General features: G+C 48.5%; 1 protein-coding gene across 4 annotated transcripts in view; it reads right to left on the reverse strand.

Moving 5' to 3' along the window:
• Positions 1-18,695, reverse strand: part of ATAD2 (ATPase family AAA domain containing 2) — an 85,610-nt gene that overhangs the window by 8,482 nt on the left and 58,433 nt on the right. For 3 of the 4 annotated variants that reach the window (XM_061606038.1, XM_061606046.1, XM_061606031.1), the window contains exon 25: positions 3,499-3,903. The exons of the other annotated variant lie outside the window; for it this stretch is intronic. In XM_061606038.1, the coding sequence (XP_061462022.1) occupies positions 3,499-3,903 (405 nt within the window). The remainder of the gene's footprint in view (positions 1-3,498; positions 3,904-18,695) is intronic. 4 annotated transcript variants of the gene reach the window in all.

The following is an 18,695-nucleotide window of genomic DNA, read 5'->3' on the forward strand; positions in this document are numbered from 1 at the left end:
CCAGGGCAGCATCTTAAATGATGCTGGTAATGGCATGCACCTAGTGAAGGTTTTCAGTACAGGGAGAACCAATGCACTTTTAGGTAGAGTTCCCTGTTGCTGCTGCGCTACATTTAGTTCCAGGGCCGCTACTACCTTGCCAAAAAGAGAAAGGAAATGAACTTCTAAAAACAGCCTTGCTGATCCCATTTCCTCTAGATCTGATCCGTCACTCCATTCCCCTTCCTCCAACACTACATCCCCATCATCATCGGGCTGTCTGTCATTAGCTGCAAGCCCCAGCTGCCTGCCATGTCCCCTAGCAACAAAGAGTGGACTGGGGGATGATGTTCTATTGTGGTGTTGCTGCCCACTTAAGAGTCTTTTTGAACCCGGGGGATGTACATCCCCATCCTCCTGTGAGAAAGGAGGAGGTCTTTTTGATGCCCCACCCCTTGCCAACTCGGCAGCCAAATCTCCTATCATGGCATTCTTAAGCTGTTGAAGCACAGCAAGTGACAACAGATCTGACATGACGGTTGTTGCTGTAGCAGGTGTTGTATGGATGCTATGGGGGGGGTACTGCGCTGCAGTTGAACTGGGGATTCATACCGCATGGCTGCTGGAATGCATTGCCCTTGTGCCCTGATTGGGTCCTTTTCTTCTGAGGACAGATGCTACAGCCCCCTAGGCATAGTCGAGATAAGGCGCAGGGGTTCTGGAGAGCGCGGTTGCCGTGTCCCCGACAGGGCATAGGTGCTGACTTCAGGCAGAGGAAATGGTATCGCCTCACTACGACCAGTAATGGCAGGGGCTGCCCCCCCCCACATGCTGCTACTGCAGGCGATGCCACTCCAGCACTCTCCAAAATGGTGGGCGTTCCGCCGTGATCCAAGTGGCAGCCACCACATTTTTGCACTCCAAACTGGTGGGCGCTACTGCACCGCCACAATCAAACACTGCCTCTTCTCTTGACCCTGCCGCTGATAAAGTGCCCTCCATAGACTCACTGCAGTGGAGGCTTTGGCAGTTGCGCACAGGCATACGGGGGTTGTGAAAGCTAAGCCCTGAAGACGGCCCTTCAAGCGGGTCACCGCCGCCAATAAGCAGCCCTTGCTGAACATTGGCAGGAATCTGGAGCGGACGAGAACTGACTATGGCCGTTGCTGAGTGCTGCCTGGTCTTTTTAGAATATTTTTTTCTTTCTTGAAGCTTGATCTTTAATTTTATCCATGTCTTGCAGGGAGAAGATAAGAAAGGCAGCTGACAGAAAACGAGGGAAATGACAGAAATCGAGGACACTGACAGGGAAGGAGATGAAGAATGTGACAGATTAATTTTTTTAAACAGGAGTTAGCAACAAAGTAGAAGCATAAGAAACAAGAGAAGAGATAAAGTGATAACACAGGAAGGAAGCTCCTTCAGAGTGGTAAGCGGTGCTAATGCAGCCGAAAGCTCTGCTCACGGCCGGAGTTCGATTCCAACGGAAGGAGGAAGTTGAATCTCCGGTACAAGGGGTCGAGGTCCACTCAGCCTTCCATCCATCCGTGGTCAGTAAAATGAGTACCCGGCATATGCTGGGGGGTAAAGAAAGGCAATCCCACCCCATATATATGGTCTGCCTAGTAAACGTCGCAAGACGTAACCCTAAGAGTCGGAAACGACTCGCACTACAAGTACGGGGACACCTTTACCTTTAGGATGTGCTCCGAGCTGAGAAAGGAAACAAAACTGAGCCTCAGCAACAGGGGAGGAGCAAAAAACATACACGGAAGTGTTTCCTGTCTCTGAGCTGTAGGGGGACCTACACTACCCACTTGGAGACCTCTGTCATCCATGAGAGAAACTAAAATGAACATGCTGGAAAGTGTCAGTGTGACCTGAGTAAAGAACTGCAAAAAAAAAAGTCTCAGCTATATTGTCCCCTCGTTAAGCTTTGAATATCCATAATCTACAGCTTAGCTTATACCTAAATAAATAATGAAACGGCTGGAAAATATGGAAAACCTGATCCAGTCCTTGATCGATATAAACCTATGTTCAGAGACTCATTTCCTTTCCTCTTTTTAAACTCTCTCTTACACAGATCCTCTCCTTCATGTACTCTCACTGAGATGAAGGTTACAGGATCCTGGTCTACAACACTAGCTGGATAACTATGAACTTTATTCCTAAATGCTAGGAAACTTAGAAATTTGTTTTTTAAATATAGGTGAGCAGGTGGAAGTTAAAAAAAGAAGCTAAATCTTCAGGATAGGAAACACAAGTCTAAGATTTTCACTCCTTGTCAAACTATAATGCTATTCTCCATACCATTCTTAATCCATATTGCTGTCTAAGTACTATTACACTATGTTACATTTCCTATGTTTTGCTATGACTTTCTTCAAAGCTCATACTTTTTTCTACTCCAGCAGTGTATGCTCGATTACAATGTTTCACAGCTGCATGAGCTGGGCAGGCAAGATGGTTAAATGAAGCACGTTGTTGCTCCTATTTTCTGTCATGGTGTCACTTAGGACATCTATCCGGCCCCTTTTCTTAAAAAAACAGGTTCAGATCCATACATCTGCAGACATGAGGATTAACTACAAAGTTAAAATGGCATTTTCCAGGTTCACTTTGACCCATACTATATTATGTCCTTAGTTTCTCAGTTTTCTGAGTCTTTCTAATGGTAATAAAATCAACCCCCAAAGGTTTCAGACCTTATCATAGTTGAGGAATGTGGGTAACATGGAGACATGGGAGGCCTGTGTAAAAGTTTTATCTTCCCCGCTGCCCAGTGCTATCAGGGTGCATATGGCCCCAATTACAGAACAATTAAGAAAGGGTTGTTTGCCACTAAAGTACATTCTTTCCGTAGAGTAGCAGAAACAGATTCACACTAGGTTTTTAATACACCTGTTTCCTTTTAAAATTTGTTCTACCCATACGACATCCAGGCTTTCCTTTAATTTCTCTATTAGGTCACAAAGATAGCTAAGATTTTGCCAGGAATTTTCAAACCCATTAGTACTATTTTAAAAGTCTCAAACCTGTGCCCATTTACTGGAATGTAATTTCAGCTGAGTACAATGGGATTTATTTTCAGCTAAGTAAGAAAGGTTGCAGTACAAATCTAAGGCTAGATGTCTATGTGCAAAGGCACAAGAGAGGCAAGTTAAAAATCACAGTAATTCAAATGTAAGGTTTTGAACAAAAGTCAAACTCCCAAACGTGATGTTAAAATCCCAGCAGTTCCATCCCAAATTCCAGATTATTCCTAGCCACTTAATGAAAAGATTTTGCAAATATTGCAAGAAGTGTCATTCATCTTGTCTTTCACAAAATTCTAGTGCTGTAGACAGGAGACACTAATTCTAGCAATGTATTTGAAATGTGTCTATTCTAATGAGCTTGGCATCATATTTCAGTTTTGCAAGTATTTCTAGACTGGCCCTGAAGCAGCTTAGCTGAGCAGAAGCACCTGAAGAAAATTAGGTATTCAAATATGCCAACAGATGACTTTCCACTTACCATTAGTATCCTTATCTAATAAATGTTCCGTTACGTCTCCATTACATCCTTTGCTTTGTTCTGAACATTCAGTATCCTTGTTGCCCTGCTCAGATCTACACTTAGCACTATTACTGGCAGCTTGCTCACTCTCATTCTCTGTATCAGATTTGTTTTCATAGCCATTTGTGTGCTGGTCTGGAAGCACAATTTCAGCTTCTTCCAGTGAAGTTTGAGTTATTTCCACTTCAGTTTGCTCCATGCTGGAGTCATGATTTTCAAGGCCTTCTTCAACATCACTTTCCACTTCATCTTGCTCTTCTCCTGGAGCTTTGTTCTCTTTATTGAAATGAGATGTCTTCTTCCGCTTCGCTAGGTTACCCAGGCACCATCGGCTCTTCCTTCTGAGTTTTCTCTTTGATAAGGCTACAGAAAGGGTATAAATCAAACTTTGAAAACATGTCAAGGTATTAGAATTAGTTTCATGTTTCCTAAAAAAACCCAAGGTCTGGAGGACATTCCTGGTTAGAAATGACTCCTCCTACTGGTCGTGACAGGCAGGCTCTCTAAACTTCTTAGCCTCCTCTCCAGGGAGAGAAGTTGTCCCTCTCTCTAGACCAAGCTGACAGAGCAAGAACAACTCCTCAACGCCAAACATGTAGACGTTCTTTTAGCAGAAGCCTGTACAAGGTAAATAACTAGAGAAAAAGTAATAGACAGAAACAGAAAACTGGAGATAACGTCACACGGAAACAGAGACATTACTAAACATCATGTGAGAATGTAATGCGCTAACAGAAGCCCTAAGCCCCAAGCCTGTCGGAAGGCAGAGCTGGGGTCCCAATCCCGGGGAGCTGGATCCCGGAGAGTTGGGAGAAGAGTATTCGGATGGATGGCAGAGGGAAGGGGGAGGAACTTCCCCCCTTTGGAGCGAAGACGAAACAGAGGAACTGCCAGTGATAAGGTCGCTTAGCAACGGGGAGCCTGAGCCCTCCCTGGACATTCTCACGCCTCCCCCTCTTTCAGGCTCAGAGCAAGAGGGGAAAGAGGGAGGGCTGCTCACAGCCGAAAAGCGGGGAGGCAGTTTACCATCAGCCCCTCCCCTATCCCCCATCCTGGAATCGGAAACTTCAGAAGAGGAGGGGGTGATGCTTCCCCCCTCACCGCGCACACGCAGACAGCTGAAAAGACAGGGGAGAAGGGGGGGAAGGCGGGCAGTACCTGAGGGGCAGTTAAGGAGGAGCGAAAGATTGCGCGCCCGTTTGGCCCCTTCTTAAAGAACAGGCGGGAAGAAGTCCCTTGCTCTGTCAACTTTCTCCCAATGCCGCAGGACCTGTATCCCTGTATTGCTTCATGAGAAAACGCAGTCTTTGTTTGGACATTACCCTAATAAAACATGAATTAACTACAGCCGTTGGTCTGGTTCCTGAGTCACATCCTGGGCCTGACAAAGCCCTTGCTCCAGAAAGTCATAGCAGAGGAATGAGAGATGGGTGGAATGTCCTCCAGCCCTATCTACAAATATAAATTCACGGTAAGGAAATTTCCATTTTTTGCTAGACAGGACAGGAGGACATTCCTGGTTAGGGTTATAACAGAGCAGTATACTAGTACACAGGGTGGGATTTTTCTGTTTAATGAGGCAACCCCTTCTGGAGCACCTTCCTACCAAATGCAGCATCCACTCAGGAAAATGAATCTATTTTGTAGTGCCTGATGAACGTGCATGGGGAGGCCCAAGTGGCCGCCCTACAGATATCCACAATAGAGAAACCCCCTTTACATGCTGCTAATGCCACCCCCTGAATTGAGTGTGCTGTGGTATCCAACAGGGATTCCTTACCCCTCATATGCTTGTGCTATAGCAGTTCTTAACCAGAGGGAAATAGATGAGGTTGTCACCTTACACCCTCTTCGATTTTCCAGAGAAAGACATGAAGAGGGTCTCTGACCTCCTAAACTCTGGTATGCAGTCTAAGTAGAAATGGAGTGCCCTCTTCATATCTAGCGAATGCCATCTACGCTCCTGAGCGCAGGATGGTGCAGGACAAAAGGAAGGCAGAACCACTTCCTGGGATGTGTGGAAAACAGAGTTGACCTTGGGTAGAAAGGACGGGTCTGGTCAAAGGACCACCTTGTCTTGATGGAATATATACAATTGGGGGTCTGAGGATAAGGCCCCTAATTTGGAAACTCTGCGTGCAGAAGTAAAGGATACCAGAAAAACTGTTATGAAGGTCAGCAAGTTCAGGGGCAGGTAGTCATCAGTTCAAATGGCAGACCCGTTAACGCCGTCAACACCCAGTTAAGATTCCAGGTTGGGAGCGTATGGACTGTCTGGGGGAAAACGAGTGCAACCCCCTTGAAAAAATGCTTGATTAAGGGGTTGGACAATAGCGAAAGACTGCCCAGACTGAATAGAATGCTACTAAGGGCAGCCACTTGATGCCTAATGATGGCTGTGCTCAGTCCCTTATCCAGACCTGACTGAAGGAACCCCAAAAGGACCCTGACATCCCCAGACAATGGTTCAGCCTCATTCATGGAACACCAGTACAGGAACACCTTCCACGTGGAGTATACTCTGTTCTTGGATTGTCTAAGGCAGTGTTTCCCCTGGTGGTATGCGAAAGGGTTTCAAGGGGTACGCGGCCGAATGTTTTTTTTTGTACTTTATCATTGGGTTTTAGTGGCAAAAAACATGTGCATGTGTTCTTTTAAGAGAAAATACAGTTCTTGTGATTTCTCCAGTTTCTCACACAACCATGTGAGGGAAGATCAATATAATAACAGTGGTTTATCCCGATGTTATTCAACGTGTAGTCTCTTTCGCTCTCAATGCATTCCTTGTCTTTTCATGCACCCCTCCAGTTTCGCATAAGACTCGGACTCCCTTGCTATGACTTTGGCCACCAAAAAACGCTTCTACAAACAGACAGATGGCGCCACAAAGATATTTATGAGTATGCTCGACTACAAAAATGTTCACACCGGGAAGCTGGTAAGTAGGGTATTACTCTTTATTTCCAGAATGGTTTTTTTTGTTTGAATAATAGTTATTTTAATTATTAGTATATGAATTGTTTCTATATCTTTGAATATATATTTTTGTTATATAAATATTATTTCTATTATTAAAATGTTTATTACTTTGTATTTATTTTTTTACAAACATTTCATATAAAATTATAGGAATTACGAATGTGTTATAATACCTTACCCCTCTCCCAATTATTTTTGTGAAAGTTGGGTACGCTGGTAAAATCAATGTCTCAAAAGGGGTACGCGCATGTTGAAAGTTGGAGAAACACTGGTCTAAGGTAAGCCAGTAGTGTCTAACGCTCTCCTGGTGAATCCAATGTCGCTCAGCCAGAGCTATTCAGCCTCCAAGCTGTTAGCTGGAATAGTTCTGGCCAAGGATGGCATAATAGACCCTGTAACAGGAGATCCGGTTGTGTTGGCAGCTGCCATGGGGTCCTGACTGACAGATTCAACAGCTCTGTAAACCAAGGGTGTCTTGGCCAATAAAGAGCCACAAGGATCAGTTCTGCCCTGAAGGTCCAAACCTGCTGAACTGTGCACTGTATCAACCCTCAAGGGGGAAAAGCATAGAGAAGGCCTTGCAGCCACTGTATCTTGAGAACGTTTATGCCATGGACCTGAAGACATGGTGTTCAAGTGAAGAACCTGCCCAGCTGGGCATTTTTGGGGGAGGCAAAGAGGTCCACTATTGGTTTGCCCCACTGTCTCCCCACGTGGTGAAAATCTGCTGGGTTCAGCTGCCACTCTGCCTCTTTGATCAATGTCCTGCTGAGCCAGTCAGCTACAAAGTTGTTTGTGCCCGCCAGGTGTTCGGCCTTCAGGGAGGCCAGCTGTCTCTCCGCCCATCCGAACAGGCACTCCTCTTCGAGCATCAAACCCGTCAATCGAGTGCCCCCTTGTTTGTTGACATAAGCTTTTGCAGATGAGTTGTTGGTGCGTATAAGGAGATGTTTCTCTTTGGTCTCTGATGTGGAAGCCCTCAGGCCTAGCCTGATGGCCTGTAACTCCAGTACGTTTATGCTGAGCTCCGATTCAGACACTGACCAGGTGCTCTGTGCCACCTTGTGATCCAGGTGAGCCCCCCATCCATACAGACTTGCATCTGAGGTCATGATTATTCTTTGCGGGTTTTCCAGGCTGACCCCTGGACCCCTTGTCCTCACTGCTGGGGGAATCATTACTGAATATCTGTGCCGAAATAGAATGGCTTCCTAGTGGGGTAGCAGGAGCTGTTATAGCATCCTCAAGTGGAATTGGGCCCATTGGACCACGTTGAATGACGAGACCATGAGCCCTTGGAGTTGAGCTAGGAGCATCAGGTCCATTTCGGGAGATGAGGCTGTTTCCTGAAGCAGTTGATTGAGTTTTAGAGTCTCATCCAGAAGAGGTGCATGTCCAGCTGTACCCCCAAGTGCGAAATCACTTGGGATGGGATCAGTATGTTCTTCTCTGTGTTTACCACAAAACTCAGCCCTTGGAGCCAGCCTAGTGTGAGGTGGGTGTCCATCTGGGACTGGATCTCTGATGGTGCTCACCAATATGTCATCCAAGTAGGAATGTACACAGATCCTCACAGTTTGAAGATGGGCCACCAAGGCTACCAGCACGTTGGTGAAGACCCTCAGTGCTGAGGAGAGTCCGAAGGCCAACGCCCAGTACTGGAAGTATCTGTCATCATATGAGAATCTGAGAAATCTCCTTTGTTGCCTGCGAATTGGAATGTGCAGGTGCGCCTCACAGAGGTCCACAGAGGTCAACCGATCCCCTTTTCTTAGAGCCGCTGTTATGGATCAGAGTCTCCATTTTGAAGTGTCTTTTGGCCACCCACCTGTTGAGCCATTTTACATCTAAGATGGCCCTGGTATCACCATCCTTTTTGAAATTGAATAGACCCCCGATTTCCTCTCTGAGGGGACCACTGGCTCTATTGCCTGAATGCTCAGCAGGTACTAAATGGGAGAGAATGGACCATTGGTCTCACCTGAAGGGTGATTTTCCTATGAGTACGGACATCACAGCGGGTGTTAGCTCCTCCTATCGTGCGAAGGCAAGAATGTCTTTGAAGTCAAGACTAGGGGCATCAGGCCCCTCCCACTCTCCAGTTCATTCGCAGCGAGTCTAAGGAGAAATATCTAAAGATACAAGAACAAGGCCAACCGGCCTGGCAGCAGGAAAATAACACAATAGTACCATGCATAGTAACATGACTGCAACATAGCGGTATAACAGAACTAGAAGTCTTGACTTCACTCTTAAATTTAAATATAATAGCGTAACAGTAATATATAACACATTAGAAAATATATAGTCATCCTCCAACTGGGAGGGTCGTGATGTCCGTACTCATAGGAAAATCACCCTTCAGGTGAGACCAATGGTCCATTTTCCCTATGAGTCCGGCCATCACAGCGGGATGTACCACAGCAGCCCATACAGGGAGGAACCACCCACGTGTTAATCCTTATTAAGAACCTGTTGTAACACTCGTCTGCCGAAAGAAGCGTCAGCAGAGGCATAACGATCAATTTTATAATGCCTTATAAACGAGTGTGGGGTAGACCAGACTGCAGCCCTACAAATATCGGCAACAGGAGCATTAGTGGCAAAAGCAGCCGAAGTGGCAGTTGACCTGGTAGAATGAGCCATTATACTAGCTGGAACTGACAGCTTCAGGGACTCATATGCTAAAGTAATGCATGCCCTTAACCAACGAGATAAGGTAGAATTAGATACTTTATGCCCCATAGACCTTGGATGAAAGGATACAAACAGAGACTCCGTTCGTCGAATCTCTTGGGTCCTAGACAGGTATGTCTTGAGAGCCCTCCGAACATCCAACGAATGCCAAGCCTTCTCGAGCGGATGGGTAGGATTCGGGCAAAAGGAAGGTAAAACAATGTCCTGGTTGCAATGAAAAACTGAATCGACCTTGGGACGGAAGGAAGGATCAGTCTTCAGCACAACAGAGTCCTTATGGAAGACGCAGAGGTGTCGAGCAGAAGACAATGCGCCCAACTCCGAAACGCGTCTGGCAGATGTGATTGCGATCAGAAACAAGACCTTGAAGGACAGCATACGTAGGGGCACAGATCTGATGGGTTCAAATGGAGGGCGTTGCAAAGCCTGCAGAACCTTCGGCAAACTCCATGAAGGAAACCGATGGACAACAGGCGGAGAGCGTAGGGCGACTCCAGCGTTTGATGAACGGATGTGAGGAAATATGAACTCCAGGAAAGGACACTGAGAGAATGGACGACAGAGTGGACGCATGTCGACGTAGAGTGTTGGGTCGAAGTCCCATCATAAAGCCGCTATGAAGAAATTGCAGCACCTGATGCACAGTGGCTTGGGATGGATCATGGTGGTGGGACTGACACCACTTGGAGAAAGCCACCCAGGTATGTTGATAAATACAAGTAGTAGATGGTCTTCTCGAGGCCAAAATAATATCAATCACAGCGTCAGACAGTCCAGCTGACCTCAAATGTCCCCGTTCAAACGCCACGCTGTTAGATGGAGCCAAGTAGGGTCCTGATGCAGTACTGGACCCTGGGATAGAAGGTCTGGCCTGACTGGAAGTGTCCAAGGATCCATCATTGACATTGCCAGAAGATCTGAAAACCACGGTCGGCGTGGCCAAAATGGTGCTATCAGAACCAGCTGTGCCCTCTCGGTTCGCGCCTTCCTCAAGGTTTTGGCTAACAATGGTATGGGAGGAAAGGCGTACAATAGACCGTCTGGCCACGGTGTTGTCAGAGCATCCACTGCTTCTGCTGTTGAGTCCAGGTATCGGGCAAAGTACCTGGGAAGCTGGCAATTGCGACTGGAAGCAAACAGGTCGACTGAGAGGGCGCCGAACCGACATTGGAGACGATGGAAAATGGCTGAAGTTTCCATTCTCCCGGAAATACCTGTTGTCTGCTGAGCCAGTCTGCTGTCACATTCCAAATCCCTCTGAGATGTTCTGCTTTCAGGGATTGTAGATGTTGTTCTGCCCAGACAAAAATGAGGGAGGCTAAGTCCTGCAGGGGACGAGACCTGGTGCCCCCTTGTCTGTTCAAATGTGATTTTACACACGTGTTGTCTGTTCGAATGAGCACATGGTCCAAAGGGAACAGAGACTGAAAATGACGTAGAGCTAAGTGGACAGCCTTTAGCTCCAGCCAGTTGATGCTTTGAGTTTGCTCCGCGGTGGACCAAACCCCCTGAACGTACTGGGAGTTGCAGTGGGCTCCCCAACCGATGAGGCTGGCATCTGTGGTTACAACGGTTCTGCGGGGTTCTCTGAACGACGTGCCCTTGGAGAGGTGTTGAACCTTGGTCCACCAGCGGAAGGAGAGGCGCAGTGCGGGGCTCAAACGAACTTTGCGATGGTTGGTGCTGGCAATGTCCTGTTGAAACGGCAACAGAGTCCATTGAAGGTGTCGAGTGTGTGCTCGAGCCCATGGCACAATGTGGATGGTAGAAATGAACATCCCGAGCGTTCTGGCAAGAAGCATGACGTCTGCGGATGTTTGTTGCATCAGGGACCTTGCGATGTTTGTGATGGCAGTTATGCGATCTGGAGCCAAGAAGACCATTGCCTGCAGGGTGTCCAACATTGCCCCCAGATGTAGTAGGCGTTGGGTTGGTTGGAGATGGCTTTTGTCAAAGTTGACAAGCCAGCCGTAGGCCTGCAAAACATTGAGGGTGATCATTAAGTGATGATGAGCCAGCTCCTCAGACTTGGCCCGTATTAACAGATCATCCAGATATGGGTAGATATGAACCCCTTGGGTCCGGAGGTAAGCCACTAGGATAAGTAGCACCTTGGTAAACACTCTTGGAGCAGAGGAGAGGCCAAATGGCATCGCTCTATATTGAAAGTGCTGGTGGCCAAAAGCAAACCGAAGAAACTTCCTGTGAGCTATACAAATGGGCACATGGAGATACGCTTCCTTAAGGTCGATAGAAGCCAGGAAGTCTCCTTCATGCAGACTCTCCGTAATGGAATGGAGTGATTCCATTTTGAACCTGCGATATGTTACAAAACGGTTGACAAACTTGAGGTCCAATACCGCCCTCCATGATAAATCTCGTTTTGGGACAGCAAATAGGAGGGAGTACACCCCTTCCGACCTCTCAGTTGTGGGAACTGGCTCTATCGCTGCTATGTCCAAGAAGTGGTGGATAGCTGTCTGTATGATGTTGTGCCTGGCTGGTGCCCTTGGGCAAGGGGACGGATGGAATCTGTCTGATGGGGTTGCCCAGAACTCTGTGGCATAGCCATAACTGAAAAGGTCCCTGATCCAGGAGACCGTAGTAAGGCGCAGCCATCGATCTCCAAAATTAAGTAATCTGCCACCTATGGGGAGGGCGTTAAGACTACTTGCGTAGTCGAGGGCCTCCCTTATATGAGGACGATGAGTTGCCCCTGCGCCCTTGGTACTGACCTCTGCCCTGGAAGTGTCGGTTCCAGGAGCCCCTGAATGCGTTGGGATCATAAGATCTGAAGTTGCGGCCTCGTCCTCCTGGCCGCGTTCCTCGAAAGGGCTGGTTAGAACGGAAGGAAGGAAATCGCCTGAAGGGCCTGTGGTCGCTGTTCTTGACTGTGGCCAGAACCGGTTTGTGGGCGTCTTTTGGATCAACCAGCACTGCCTTTAGAGCTTCCTCGCCGAAGAGTAGAGATCCGGAGTAAGGAGCCCTGGACAGATTCAATCTGGCCGCTGAATCAGCTTGCCAGTGGCGAAGCCAGAGGGTGCGACAAGCGACTATTTGAGCCATCATGGCTTGTGCCCCTAATTGAGTGGCATCCAAAGTGGCATCGGCCACAAAAGCTGCTGTCTTACGCAATTTCAATAGTGCTCTTCTGAGGGCGACAGGATCAGGGTTAGCGTCCTCTAGAAGGTCATCCAGCCACATCATAGATGCTCTGGAGAAGATGGAGGCTGAAGCGGAGGCACACATGGCTAGGGCAGTGGCCTCGTGATTCTTGCGGAGGGCGAAGTCTATTCGTCGCTCAGTAGTGTCTTTTAGGTGGGATTCCCCTTCCCTGGGGCAAAAGCGATCATGAAACGAGGCGAGCGATTGGTTCATCTATGCCAGGGACATCTAACTTGGTGGCAAAGTCTGGGGCTAGGGCGTAAAGTCTGTCAGCCAGGTTCTTGAAGCGTCGAGCTTTGAGTGGATGGGCCCATTCTTCAGAGGCTAATTTGGCAATTGGGTCCGGCACCGGGATGTAGTGTTCAGTAGGTGCAGGGGATTTAAGGACCTTGGCCCCTTTGATAGCTGGGGCGGACGAAGTTGAAGGCGCTGTCTGGAGACCAAGAGTATTAACTACCCTGCGTGCCAGGGGCTGATAGTCTGAGGCATTAAACAAGCGATATGATGTATCCTCCTCATGATCTGAATAGTCGCTCCAGTCATCTCCTTCAACGTGGTCATTGAAGGTTGACTCCTCCACATACGAGGCTTCATCAATACATCTGCCTCTAGCTACATCAAAGGGGTTAGGTGAACAGGAAGGGTGAGTTTCATGACACGCACGATGTTCCATGTTGAGTTGAGGTATGGCAGGAACTTGTGGTAGTGACTGCATTTGGGTAAAAAATGCCAGCATGGCTTGAAGTTGGGAGAGGAAATCAGGAGACAGCTGCAGCCCGGATGTGGCAGATGTATGTGCCCGAGGAGCTATTGGAACAGATGTTTGGGGCGGTAAATCGGAGGAAGGTTCGTTAGTCGAATACTGAGCGGGAAAGCCAACAAATTCTTCCTCGTCAGAGGAAGCAGCAGGGGAATGGAGAATATCGCTTATGTGTGCCTGAGGTGCTATGGTGGTGGTTGGCACAGAGACGTAACGTGGGCGCTTTGGTTTGCTATGGCTGGAAAGATGTTTTGTCTTAGCTAGGGCTTTGGCGTGTCTGGTCTTAGTCGTGTTAGAATGTTGTGGCTTGGCTGTTTGTGGCATGCCTGGCTGATCTGGCACCATATGGGTTGATTGCGGCATGCCTGGCTGTTCTGCCATCTTATATTAACTTGGGTACAGTACACTGCCATGGAGGGGGCAGGATGTAAAGACCCGAACTGGCTCAGCGTACGACCACAGAGGGGGTAGAATACACTGGCAGATGGCGGAGTGCACTGCCACAGAGGGGGCAGGATGCACTAAGGTATTAGCGTTAATATGTTATAGGCTGTATTTAGACTTAGCACACTCAGATTAGTGCTGTAGGCTGGGTTTCAGGCGTGGTACACGGCCCCAGAGGGGGCAGGATATACCAATATAAATCAGATTTAGTACAAGTCAGCCACTAAGATTAAAGCTCCAGCCTTGATAATACAATCCAGCCACTAGGATTAAAGCTCCAGCCTTGATAACATCATTCAGCCACTAGGATTAAAGCTCCAGCCTTAATACAATCCAGCCACTAGGATTAAAGCTTCAGCCTTGATAATACAATCCAGCCACTAGGATTGGAGCTCCAGCCTTGATAATACAATCCAGCCACTAGGATTACAGCCACAGTAAATTTGTGTGCAAGTCAGCCCTGTGTAAGTCTGTTTGCAGCACGTATACAACACACATACGGATAGATAGCCTGCAGGGAAGGTATCCGATGGTTAATAAAGAGTAACAAAAAAGGCGGGAATTTTGAATTCAAAAAATGGCGCCCGGAAAAAAGGGCGGGAAAAAAATATCAAAAAAGGCGGAGAGAGAAGGAGCAATGGCGGCCGTCTGGGGACGAAGTGGGGGGAAGGGTTGCCCAGCACAGACTAGCAGGGGGAGCCGCGGGGCCGATAACCGCACTAGCGGCTCCAAAAAACCCCAAAAAAGAAAGTGCAGATAGAAGCCTGTGAGGGATAAGGCAGCAGAGGCAAGCCGCTGCCGGCGCCGGGAGCAGGGCTAGCCGCGGCGAAACTAACGTGCCGAGAAAAGCCTGTGAGGGCTGAGGCAGCAGGAGGCAAGCTGCTGTCGCCGGCGGGAACAGGGCTCTCCGCGGCGAAATAAAGGAGCGGAGAGAAAGCCGGATCGCCAGGCTCCAGGGAAGCAGAACCCTGGTAGATTAAAAAAGGTTGGAGGGAGCCGCAGCCGCAGGCTCCCGCCTCGGAGAAAATGGCAGCCGCTGTCTCTTCAAGGGCTCCACAGAGCGGGACTTGAGAAAAGCAGAACCGCTACGGGAGAGAAAAGGCTGCGATCTCCCGAAGCTCAAAACGGCCAAAAAACACAGAACACTGCAGCCGCGGTCTCTGTGGGGGTCGCCAGACAAGCAGGAGAGAGAACGAAAATAAAATGTTAAAGCCAAATCAGGGAGAACCGCAGCCGCGGTCTTTGAGGGAAAAAACCTCTAACAAGCAACAGAGGTAAGTGAAAGTAGGGAAAGAAGGACTGGGAAGACACACAAGCGACGCTGGGTTCACACCCAGTCAAAACAAATAGACAAATACAAAAACAACTTAGCTAAATGCTACGCTATAGGATCTCAATGATAAGTTTTCCAATCTCGTTCGTACGAAGGCAAGAATGAACTGGAGAGTGGGAGGGGCCTGACGCCCCTAGTCTTGACTTCAAAGACATTCTTGCCTTCTCACGATAGGTGGAGCTAACACCCGCTTTGATGGCCGGACTCATAGGGAAAAGGTCCCGTCTCCGAGGGAGCCTCCAAGGCGGTTCTGAGCTGAGATCCATCAGATCTGAGAACCATGGACGTCTGGGCCAGTGGGGAGCTATAACCACTACCTGCACTTGAAGAGCCCTGAGCCTGCGTAAGAACCTGGTCAGGAGAGGTCGGGGGGGGGGAAATGTGTACAGTAGACGCCCGGGCGCAGAGAGGGCATCTGCATCCTGAGCAACGGGTTCCCAGTAACGCGACATAAAACTGTCGAACTGCGTGTTCTTCTCGGATGCAAAGAGATCTATGCAAGGATTCCCCCATCTCTGCACCAGCTGACAAAAGACCTCCCTGGTGAAGGAAGACTATAAACTTTTTTTTTTGACAAAACGTGGGCCTTCTTTGGTTTGGCCGGCTGTTCCCATTCCTCCTTGACTATGTCTTTGAATAGCTTCGGAAAGGGAATGCCAGTAAACATCTGCCCCGACCTAGGAAAGACGTCTGAAGAGCCTTGCTGCCCCTCGTCCACAGCCTCTACCTGGGAAGGGGTCTCCTTGGGTAATTCTAACTGCAGGCACACCATAGCTTTGGTAATCAGCACCGAATATGTATCGGGTGAATAAAGCCTCTTGTGCACCAAAGTCAGAAGCGGAGCGTCATCCCCCGATAATTCTCCCTCCTCTCTCTGTGACTTCTCCGAGCCAGAATCTAAAGGCCTAGCAGCCTCTAAGGAATCTAAGGCTCTCTCTTCTGTAGGAACTCCTGGTCCCAGAAGAGTGCCCCTTGCCATGCCTCCCAGACCTGTGGTGGCCTTTGCGCTTGGTCCTGCTGCTCGCCGCAGCTGGACTAGAGCCAGAAGAGACGGACCATGAGACTGAGCTTGAGGAGGGGGAAGGAGAGCACACTCGGCCATGAGTGGGCCGCTTCTTCCTGTGAGAGTGAGCTAGGTGCATCACCAACTGAGATGGAGTCCCCCCGGCTGAAGGGGAAGGCAACATGGCCCCCGCTACTGAGGCCAAAGTACCAAGCGGAGTATCCTCCTGATGCTCCCCCTCACTTTGAGACAAGACATCCTCCTCCAAGGAAGACTGATTCTCCATTGTCTCAGCCATTTTGTATAATTAATGTTAATTTTAAATTTAACTTTTTTGGGGGGGTCAGGACTCCGTGAACGCCCCTACCAGAACACCTTAGGCACTGAAGTAGTCGGGGAGCCAGGTAAATTTGGTTGCTGTTGCTCTCTCCTTTCCTGTGCAGAGCCTTACCCACTTCTGGGAGACTGTCGATGGTGGGAAAACTCCCCTCCCCCACAGGACTGGTAATTGCCCCTCTGGAAAGGGAGAAAACGCGGGAAAACAGAAGAATGCTCCCCCACAATGTCCTACCTCACGGAACGTTCAGGGAGCTTTCAGCCATGGGGTCACTCCCCCTAAGAAGCCTCTCGCCTTCCCCCGCGCACTGCGTGGTTGCTGCGGCTAGCGACTGAGTGCTGCTGCCGGGATGGAGGAGGGCCTAGGACGCTTCCTGCTACCCCCCCTTACCGAGGGAAGGAGAGACGGGCTGGCAGGAACAAAGTTGTCTGTCGCCCTGAGGCAATGACTCCCGGGTACCTCCTGCCTGATGAAGGGGGCTGGAGTGATGCAATCCACTGCTGCCCTGAGGCAATGGAGGGGCCTGGGACGCGTCCCAGCTACCTCCCACCTCCAAGGAAGGAAATAAGGAGGGCTGGCATGACAGTACTCACCGCTGCCCTGAGGCAACAGAGGCGCCTGGGACGCCTCCGGCTACCTCCTGTCTCCGAAAAAGCTGTCGTCCGCAGCTTCTGGGTAGCAATGGAGGGACCAGGGACAAATCCCTGCTACCTCCTCCTCCCAGATGAAAGTGGTCATCGCAGAGCAACGGAGAGCCCTGGAGGATTCCCAGCTACCGCCCCGCTCAGTTTCCAAAATGAAGAACTTTTCTCCTTCCCTCCCCCTCCCCCCGTCTGACTAATCACTGACATTCAAGGTGAGGAAGAGAAGCCAAAGCTGAGGAAAAAATTACAGAAAAAACAGTTTTCTACCCCCATATCCCTGAAAAGACACGGGAGCATATAGTTGACTCTGTTAACTCGCTGGAGGCACAGTCAAGACTGGCAGTTAGAGGGTGGTTCTCTCCCCTTCCGGCTGGCCATCGTCTAACACTTTGTTTCAGTTTGACTCTGTCTACAGGAGGAATTAACCCATGCCTGTATGCTCCATGACCCCGCTAACAAAAAAGGTAGCAAAAAACAAACAAAAGGGAGTTCTGACCACAGAGAAGACCCAACCTTCACTGACCACAGGCAGGGCCGGTATGGAGAGAGGGACTTCTTCCCCCAAAGAGGAAACTAAGAAATTTAGAGACCCTGCCTGTCACGACCAGCTGGAGTCATCCCTAACCAGGAATGTCCTCCGGCCCTATCTAGCAAATATTAATAGAAAATGGTACAGGGAACATGGCAAGCTCTTTCAGAAAACTGACAAGTTATGAAAGTTTGCATCCAAACTAATATTTGCTTTTCAAATAACTGCTTTGTCTTCCCTGACATAATAGTACAGTAGGGCCCTGCTTTTTGGTGCCCCGCCTTTCAGCGTTCCGCTAATACGGCACCAGCGGGGCAATCAGCTGTAGCGCGGGGAGCTTCAGGGGCCAAGCACTGTCAGCTGGAGTACAGCGGCTGGAGCTCCCCACACTATAGCTGAAGCATGGGGAGCTCTAGCCACCACGCTACAGCTGACAGTGATCAGCTGTAGTGTACAGCTGATCACGGTGGAGCAGCAGCAGACTTCGGGCAATATCCCACTTTCCGTCGATTTTTGCTTTTCAGCAAGGGTCTGGAACGTAACCTGCCATATGAGTAGGGCCCTACTGTATAAAAATACTGTATGATCAATACTTACATTAATAGACCGGTTTGGATCCGTATGCAGAAAGAACCTCACAGATCACAGTATCTAAACCACTATTTTCTTGGGACAAGGATTTAGATGTGGTTTGTATTTTTTTCTATAAAAAGCAGGTATACTTCGCATAAAATATACTACCTATGCATTGCTACCCACCCTTACTCCAAGGATAACCTATAAAATCTTTGAACAGACCATGAGTATTTTGGGATTTTCGAAGAAAAAAGGACAACATGTTGTAGACACTGAAGGCTATGTTATTTCTGGTCTTGGCATTTGGACCCAAAGACATTTCAAGGATGACTTATGCTGTTTAGAGGGCTTAAAGCTTCTTGAGGAAAATTGGGAGGGGAAGATGCGATACTTGAGACAGTGGCAAAAAGAATCAACGTTTTGAAACCAGATTTCATACAAAGACCATAAAGCATTACACTATGTAATTACAATTCCTGATTATGTGTGTTGTCCTTACATTGGGTTGTATCCAGCTAAGTTCTATTCAAAGTAGACTCAATAATGAACCCAAATCAGTAATGTCTATTATCTTCAATGGATCTACTTCAAGTAGGACTAGCACTGAATACCATCCCTTGGGTACAACCCATTATCTCTTTTGTTTAAAGATACAGAATTATGGCTTGAAACCAGGTCAGAAATTGTA

Source organism: Rhineura floridana, chromosome 1, assembly GCF_030035675.1.
Source record: "Rhineura floridana isolate rRhiFlo1 chromosome 1, rRhiFlo1.hap2, whole genome shotgun sequence".
Lineage (NCBI taxonomy): Eukaryota > Metazoa > Chordata > Lepidosauria > Squamata > Rhineuridae > Rhineura > Rhineura floridana.